Below are 8,812 nucleotides of genomic sequence, written 5' to 3' on the forward strand. Positions count from 1 at the left end.
ATAAATTATATTTAACCTCAGCTGCCAAAAACATACTATCTTTGAGAAATCTATAATTTACTTTATATAAAAAATGTGTAATATGTCTTCTCAAAACATGATCCCCATACCAAAGATATAACACTCCCTAAGGAGTCACTTCCTTAGTGGATATTTGCCTAAAAAATTCAATTTAATAAAAATGCTACAGTTAATCATTGTTCAAATAGTTACAGTAGCATCAATACAAGGAGTTTCGCTTCCCTGAACACAGCATGGCCCTGACCCTGACCCCCGACCCCGACCCTGACCCCGACTGCAATAGGTGGCAGGGGACAATGCCTTTTGAAACACTCGCCGTGTTGGGTCACCTAGAGGTCACCGTGCCTCCCAGTTAGTGCAGGTGCCGGAGAGATGACTGAGCAGGGCCTTCGCACCTGGGGCCAGAGCGCCCCGACACAGGGCTCTGCGGGATAGCCAGGCTTCCCCGAGGGCCCCCTCAGCTCCCCAGGCCCCCAGATGCAATGGATTCCGTCTGTTTAAGAAGGCCGCGCAGACACAGCTTTCGGGGATGCAGCTGTCAGGAGAGAGAAGCTGTGTGTGGTACAGAAGCATGGCTCACACATGTAGATATGTGGGGGCTCGTGGGTGCAGGTTTAGAAGATGGGAGATGGTAGGTAGGTAGGTAGGTGGATAGGTAGGTGGACAGACAAACAGGGAGCTGTGTTCACTGCAGGGTGTGTCTTTGTCCCTGGAGGGCGTGTGGGGTGGTGGTATGTATGCATCTAATATTGTGTATGAGATCACTGTGCGGGTATTGATTCTGCGTTCAGCCAGTGTGTGGATTGTGGGGGTGGCATAAGTTATGATAAATGGCAGTATGTGTTTCTGGAGTATAGCTAAACTCCTCAGAGTGGATGAGCAAATAACACAAAATGAGGTTGGAAGTAGGAGGAGATGGTGTGTGCTTGCAGGTCTAAATATGGACTGAACAGCTTTTGGCGTGTATGCGCGTATATCCTGGGGCCCACATGCGTGTGTGTGTGTGTGTTTCCCCACTGGGTCTGTGTGTTTGTAGGCTGTGCTATTTCTATTCCCGCCTGTTGCTTCTCTACAGGCTCCCGCGGGTGGGCGTGCCAGAAGTGTCTGGAGAGGGTTGACTTGGTCCTCCTTCTAAGCAGGCCAGAGCCCAGCCTGCTCCGGGAGGGGTAGCTCAGTGGGAGGAGCGCCCCTGTCCTCTCTTCCTTCTGTCTTCTCTCCGGAGTCATTTGCCAAGCCCTGGCCCAGCCCAGGAAGGCCCACTAGGTGCGGGCTGGCTGCCCGATGGCTGTGCCATGGCCCTGGAAGGCCCAGTTGGCCCGCTGCCTTTGCACCCCCTCCCACCACTGAAGTGGCCCATCCAGTCGGGGGCCCCTTGCCTCACTCATGATAAGAAGGCATTTATCATAGAACCCCCCAAACCAGACCCGGAAGGGGTCGCAGAAATGCTCTACTTCATCCCTCTCACATTTGCACAAGAGGGACCGGGGGCTCAGAGAGGGTAAGTGACTGGGATGGGAGTCACACAGCACTTCGAGGCAGGACTGTGTTTTCTGATTTGCATACCCACGACTCTTCGCCCCTCGGGGGTCGGTGGGTCCTGTGTACAAAGGCTTTGGGTGTGAGCTGTGTGAGGGATGATCAATCAGGGCCTATGTGTGTCAGTGTGTCACTGAGATGAGTGTGTCTCTGGTGAGCCCCATGCGAGCGTGTCCCCATCTGTCTCAGAGATGCGCTGGAAGGCAGGGAGGAGCGTGCCTGGGAGTCGGGACGCCTGCCTGCTGCTCCTGGCTCTGCTTCCCATTGTTCACGTGACCTTGAGTGGGTACTTCCCTGCCCTGGGCCTCAGTCTCCTGAAATGTAATATGGGGCTTGGGTCCTCTCGGCCGTGTGACCCCGTGTGTGAGGCACTGACTCAAACACCTCGGTCTCTGTCTCATCCTCAACAGAGCCTTCGGGTCGGGTGGCTGTGTGTGGGGGTGTGTGGGGACCTTGGAGCGCTGTCCTTGGAGCCTTGTCCTTGCAGCCCTGTCCTTGGTACCCTTGCTAACAGCCCTCCTTTCTCTCTCTCCCTGCCGTGCCCCTTCCTGCACCTGCTGGCCTGCAGAGGAGCACCCCATGGAAGGTGAGTGGGGCTTTGGCTCACTGAGTGGCGGATCAGTTGTGTGGGGTCCTATGTGAGGGGGTATCGTTGGCCACCCAAGGGCTCCCTCCCCTGCCCCTGCCCCTGCCCCGGGAAGGATGTCTGGGCACCCCCTTGGCGGCCTCGGCCCCACCTCTGGCCCAGTTCCTCCTCATTGGGTTGCCAGGCAGAGGGAAGGCCCTTCCACTTCCCTGTCTTCAGTGCCAGTCTGTGCACTGGCCTCTCTTCTTCCTTAGCGAGGAGATGGGTCTTGCGCGGAGGGATGGTGCTGGAGGATTCTAAAGTGCCCAGAGCGCATGAGGAGACACTGCTTTGCCCAGCCCAGCGGAGGAGGCTCAGGAAAGCCCTGCAGACCAGGCGGGCGGGGCTGGGAGAGCCTGGGTACCGTCCAGTCCTGGGTCCGCAGAGTCCGGCAGAGGGTGGGGGCTGTCCCGGGCCAGGGAGTGGGTAGGGGCAGCTTCCCTGTTCTGACACTTGCAGCAGCCCCTGCCCCGCCCCTGCCCTGCCCCGTGGGCTGGTAGGTGGGGGTGGCCTGCCTCTTCCTTCAGCCCAGGCCACGGGCTCTCTCTGGGGTCTCTCTCCACCCTGTCCCTGTCTTCTCTTCCTGTTGCCTTTTCTCTCTCTGGTTTTTCTCCAGGGCTCTGTCCCGGGCCCCTTTCTTTGTCTCTTGTTCTGTCCTCCAGGCTCTCTCTGGGTTCCCGTCATTCTCTGAACCTTACCTCTCGGTTTGGTTTTCCCTGTTTCTTTTTCTCCTCCGGGTGGACCAGGTCAGGGAGAGGGGAGACTGGGTTGGATGCCCAGGCGGGGAGGTGGGCTGCTGGGGAGCTCCTTTGGCCACCGAGAGGCAGGCAGCAAGGAGCGGAGTGGCACCCCTGCCACCACACCTGCCGCGCTGTGTTCTCTTCCTGGAGAAGCAGCGGGAGTGGGAGGGACACAGATGGCCCTGGGCTGGGAGCTCCCTGGGCCCGGCCCTGCCCTGGGCGGCGCAGGGGACGCGGGAGTCCTGGGAAGGAGAGCAGGGAGGGCTCTCGGCCCAGTGTGGGCTGGAAGCCGTGGTTCCTTGTGGTGCCCTCAGTTTGGCTGGTTCCTCTGGGTGAGGTCTCTTCTCTGTGGATGCCCTCAGGTCCCCTGGTCCTGGCCTGTAGGCGCCTGTGTGTGTGTGCGCGCGCGCGTATGTGTGTGCGTGCGTGCGTGTGTGTGCGTGCATACACACACATGTACATACAGCTCTTTGTGCATGTCTGCACATACATGCTGTGCATGTGCGTTGAGTGTGGCGGTGTGGCCTCCATCGCCGTGTCTTCGTGGCGTGGCCCACATCACTGCCCCGAGGAGTGTCTGCATCTGTGTCTGCATCTGTCCTCTCCGTGTGTGCGTCTCCGTGGCAGTGTTTACCTCTGTGTGTGAGAGAGCCTGCGTGTCTGGTGGCCGCAGCCTTCTGAGGGCTGGAGATAAGATTTAGTGCTGATGTGACTTTTACTTGCTCTTGATGTCATGTCTCCTCCGGAACAAAGGGAGAGATGAAGGGAGGAAGGGAGAGAAAAAGGGTGGAGGAGAGAGGCTGGGGCGGGGGGGGCTGGTCCAGGAGAAGGGGAGGGGTAAGTAGAGGTGGGAAGAGGGAGGACACTCATGGAGGGAGGGGCAGAGAGGCTTGAAATGGGGAGGGAAACGGCCAGGCCAGAGAAGCAGGCAGGGCTGCGGCGGGGAGAGTGACTGGGCCGAGGGGAGAGAAGGGAGCATCTTTTCCAGCAGGCGGGCCAGGCAGGGGCGGGAAGGGACGCTGGGCTTTGGAGACCAGTCGGCTGAGACCTGTGACGTCACCTGGCCATTTCTTGGGGGCGGCACGGGAGTCTGCTGGATTGGATGTGACGCGGCGTGTGCCTGCATGTCAGGGGTGTGTGCGTGTGTGTGTACATACCTAGGGTGTGATGCTTCTGTGTGTGTGTCTCTGTGACATGTCTGCTCGTGTGTCTCTCCCAGCTTGTCCCTGTAACCGGCTCCCTCCTTTCGATGCTGGGCCCCTGGGGTGTCGGGAGGAGAGGAGGCAGTGAGACAGAGTGGGAGGTGGGTGTGCAGGGGCTGGACCCCCTTTGCGGCACTATGCTCTGGACCCCGAGGTTCCCCCTTTAGGTCTGAGTCCTCCTTCCCCCTCTTTTCTCGCCTCTGGATGCTGTGTCTCAGGCCCAGCTTTTCCCCAGGAACCCAGCCATCCTGCTCCCAGCCTCCGCTGAGCATCTCCTTTTGGGGGATCCTGACTTCCCCATCTCCCCCTGCCCCCCTGCCCCCCCCAGCCTCTTGTACAGAGAGAAGACACAGAAGCAGCTGGAGAAAGTACCCTAGGAAGGACCCTTGCTAATGCATCCGTCACAGCCAGCCTTCTCCAGTGGTGGGAGGGTGAGGCCACAGGTGGACCTGGGGGGGACTAGGACGTAAAGGGGGGGAGCTGGGCGTGAGGAGGGAGCAGAGATTTCAGGGCGGTGGGAGGCAGGCTTTAGGGCGAGCACCCTTGGGCCCAGCTGGGCTGAGCCGTGGGAGACGGGGCAGGGGCTGGCCTCCCCTCACCAAGATGGCTGGTGCTGTCACGCCTGAGGGAGCCGAGCAGCTGGTTGCCGTGGTGACAGAGGAGAGTGCGGCATGCTAATGAGGCTGCTGGAGCTGGGCAGTGGAAGGGTCTGCAAGGGGAGAGATGTCCCCCCACCCCACCACAGTAGGACAGGCCTGTGGGGGACAGAGAGCAGGCGCACAGCCACGGGCTTCCAGGCCTGGGTCTCCAGTAACCTGTGAGCAAATCTGTTTTTGCCAGGGAGCGTGAGATGAGGGGTTAGGGCTCTGGGTCTGGGTCCTGGATTTAGGGGTTTAGAAGAAGATGCCGGTAGTTCTTGGGGGAAGGTGGGTGGGGCATTCGAGTAAGGTGCTCCCCCCCTCCCCACCGTGTTTTGGGAATAAAACCTGTGTCTTTCCAAGAGCTGTTCTGTCCTGAGGCAGCCCTTAGTAGCTGTGGTGCCCCTTGGCCCCCCAACCGGCCTCAGACCCAGAGGTGGGGAGAGACCAGTGCTGTTGAGAGAAGCGGGCACCACGAACCACATCTCCACCGGGAGCCAGGCCTGGGCCCCTGGCCCTGCCTTCCTGCTCCCTCGTGCCTTCCTCCTGCACCCAGGCTCCCCAGCCCTCAGCTTCGTCTCAGAGCCCCCTGGGCCCTGGACCCTTGCTGCTCCTGTGCGGCCCGCTCTCTGCCCAGGGCCCGCACCCCGTTGCGCAGCAGCTGCGATGGTTTCCAGGGCCGCTCCTTCCCCACCCTCTTGGCCAGACACCACGCTGCAGGGTGGGAGGGTGGGGGGAGTGGGAGGGCTGAGGTTCTGGGGCCTTAGCCCAGCTGTGGGGCTGGTGTGGCTTCTGGGGCCTGGGGTCCTTGTCCCGTGGGCCAGAGCCTTCCCCGAAGGCCGAGGTGCCCTGGGCTGGGGCTGACCAGGCTCTCTCAGGGGCCGAGGTAACCCTGGACCTCCCCCCTCCCCCCACCCGCTGCTCTTGCTCACAATGTTGGAAATAGGGCTTCCGTTTCTGTTTTCCATGTTCAAAGCTCAGCTTTGGGTCATCTCAGCGAGGGCCTGGCGGGGAAAGGGGGCCACAGAACAACTTAGGAGCGGGTTTGACCTCTCAGACCGGCCTTCTGCCCAAGGTCTTGGCTGTCCGAGAGCGCTGGCCCCAGCCCTTAGTCCTCCCTGTGGAAGAATCCCCAGCCCGGCCTGGCTCCAGGGTCTCTCTAGATCAGCGGTTCTCAACCTGTGGGTAGCGACCGCTTTGGCGGTCGAACGACCCTTTCACAGGGGTCGCCTAAGACCATCCTGCATATCAGATATTTACATGACGATTCATCACAGTAGCAACATGACAGTTATGAAGCAGCAATGAAAATAATTTTATGGTTGGGTCACAACATGAGCAACTGTATTTAAAGGGCCAGAAGGTTGAGAACCACTGCTCTAGAGCCTGCTTCCTCCCACCTGCTTCTACACTCACTCTGTCCCCAAACCCCAGTTCCTTATAGAAGCCAGGTGTGTGGGTGCCCTCTGTCCATAGAGGGTGTGGGAGGAGCAGCTGGGTGGCAGCAGGGGGGTGGGGGGATTGGAACTGGACCTGGACAGATGCCTTCCCAAAGCTCACTTTTGTGGGGCTCCCTCTCCCCCTCCTCTGCCAGGATCACAGGGGTGACAGGGATGGGGGTGGGGCGGGTGGAGGTCCCCCTTGCCCACTCAATCCCACGCTAACAGGACACTCTCTCTCTCTCCAGGTGGCTTTGATTTTTGTGTCGTGTTTTATTTTCTCCTCCATCCGAATCGTTTTTCTCGTTGACCGTTTTTTTTTCTCTCCGTCTCCCGGAAGAAAAAAAAAAAGAAAAAAAGAAAAAGGAAAAAGCAGCCCTCCCAGCCTCTTGCTTCTCCTCCTTTTCCTTTTTTTTTTTTCCGGCAAGAATGAAAAAAAGAAACCAAAATCTCCTCTCCCGCTGCAGCGACCCCCTGCCCCATCTCCCTCTGGTTCCGCCTGCACCCTCACCCCTCTCTCTGCCCCTCTCATGCCCTCCACCCTCTGTTCCGGCATCGGGCCCCTTTCCTCAGCTCCTGGGCTGGGGGCTCTCCCCCGATGTCTGTCACAAGTTAAAAGGGTTTTTAAATTGTGGCAGCAAAAGCTTTTCTCCCCTCTGGCTGATTTTGATGACTCGTGTTTTCTGTTTCTTTCCCCTTTTCTTTCTCTTCTTCTTCTTTTTGTTTTGTTTTTCCTTTCTTTCTTTCTCTCCTTCCTCTCTCCAAGGTCCGGCTCACCTGACGTTAAACAGCGAAGGTATGGTTTGAAGTTCTGGTTTGCTTTGGATTGGACTGGATTGCCCCCACCTGCGCCTGGATCTGCTGCTCCTCCCCTAGTGCTCCTTCCCCTCCTCCATCTGCCCCCCCCCCCACTTGCCTTCCCATCCCCTTCCTCTGCCATGTCTTTATTTATCTTTTTCGGGGTGCTGGGTGGGGGTGGGGGTTTGTCCGTGTCTGTGCTCTCCCCTCCCCCGCCTCCCCCACACACGCCATCCCCGCATCTCACCTTGGTTTCTGACATCAAGAGATGTTTGAACTCCTGCCGTTGTCTCCAGTCACCCTTTTGCGTTTTCCTGGTGGTGTGTCTTGCTTTCTCTCTCTCTCATGGTGGCATTTTGTTTCCTTCCACTCATTCTGGTCATTCTTTCTTCTCTATCCATCCAAATACAAAGAGAAAAGCAGGGGCCAGAGAAAGGATTTTAGGCACCTCGTCCCCGCCCCCTGCTGCTGTGGGATGCCCCCCGTGCCCACGATGGAGTGAGTGGGAAAGTAGGGGAGCCTGGGCGTGGGGTCCCCCTTTCCACAGCTGTCCCCCTGCAGGCCTTCACCCCTGTGTCTTTTGGACGTCCCTTGACTCTGTTGAGCAGAGGAGGACATTGAGGCCGGAGAGGGGAAGTGATCACACCGACTAATTGGTGCTACTGTTGGGGCTGCGCATCTATTTTTAGCCTCAACCGAGTCCCTGCCATTTCAACAGGCCCTGGCGGTTAGCACCTGGGGCAGAGCCCAGGAGTACCGACTGTGGCCCCTGCCAGCCAGGACCTCCCAGGCCGGTCACGACTCTCTCGAGCTCGTGGCCTTCTGGGCACCGCTCCCTGCCCAGGGCAGTCCTCTGCTGGGCTCATCTCCCATAGGGACGAGGCAGGAGAGGCCTATGGACGAAGACGGAGGCTCAGATCTGGAATTTGGGATGGATTTAGGTCTGGGAGGTAGGGGCCTGTGACTCCTGCAGCGATGCCACATTATGGCAAGAAATGTGAGGACAGAGGAAGTCCCAGGTGGGGAGTCAGGACCTGGTTGGTTCACTTACATCTTTCTTGCCTGTCAGTGCCTGGTTCTGGGGGTGCTGGCTGTGGCCCACCTTGGTCATAGACGAAAGTCGAAAGATCGCCCCTCCCCGGGAGGTCCACGGTTCAGGTGTTAGTCTAGCTTTAGCTCTGGGGCTTTGTGACTGGGGTGGGAGTAAGGGACTTTTAAACTCCATTCTTGAGTTCCCCTCATCCCATGGGGCCTGGCAAGGTGTGGGTGCCTGGGAGCCGGGCACTAGGCACACAAGTCGGAGGCAGGGGTGGGTGGAGAGCTTAAGCTGAGCTGGCACCCAGGCGTAGCAACGCGTGCCTGTGGGGCCTCACAAGCCGGGTGGCCCAGGGCAAGGAGGACCCCTGGGAAAGGACTCCCCTCTAAGCAGGAGCCCCAGCTAGTCAGGACCTCCCTTGGTGTGCACAGCCCTCTGAAGACACAACGGAGGGACAGCGTACGAACAGAAACCATGGCCCTGCCCCCGTGATGCCCACAGTCTAACTGGCATGAACCAGGTGTAGACAGAGAGCCAGGGTTGCCTGGAGGATGGGCAAGGGTCAGAGGAGGGGTGTGGCGTGTGCCTTGGGGAGTTTTGGAGGAAGGGGGCCTGTGTCAGGCTTTCCAACGCGTTGAAGAGCGTGAACTCTGACCCAGCAGCGAGGGTGAGAGGGAAGATCCAGAGCGGGGAGGAGAGAGAGCCAGCAGCGGAGCGCAGGGCCTCCGGGCGCTGAGGGCCGGCCTGTGCGCATGGCCTTGGCACAGGCCCCTGAAC

At 59.0% G+C, this 8,812-nt stretch overlaps 1 protein-coding gene across 1 annotated transcript in view; it reads left to right on the plus strand.

Annotated features, from left to right (window-relative positions):
• The window catches only part of NRXN2 (neurexin 2), a 116,296-nt gene that overhangs the window by 9,880 nt on the left and 97,604 nt on the right, over positions 1–8,812 (plus strand). Inside the window, exons 2-3 of the mRNA XM_015568978.1 lie at positions 2,126–2,143; positions 6,968–6,997. Coding sequence (XP_015424464.1) covers positions 2,137–2,143; positions 6,968–6,997 — 37 coding nt within the window. The 5' untranslated portion in view covers positions 2,126–2,136. The remainder of the gene's footprint in view (positions 1–2,125; positions 2,144–6,967; positions 6,998–8,812) is intronic.

This window comes from Myotis davidii, unplaced genomic scaffold, assembly GCF_000327345.1.
Source record: "Myotis davidii unplaced genomic scaffold, ASM32734v1 scaffold425, whole genome shotgun sequence".
In the NCBI taxonomy this organism is placed as follows: domain Eukaryota; kingdom Metazoa; phylum Chordata; class Mammalia; order Chiroptera; family Vespertilionidae; genus Myotis; species Myotis davidii.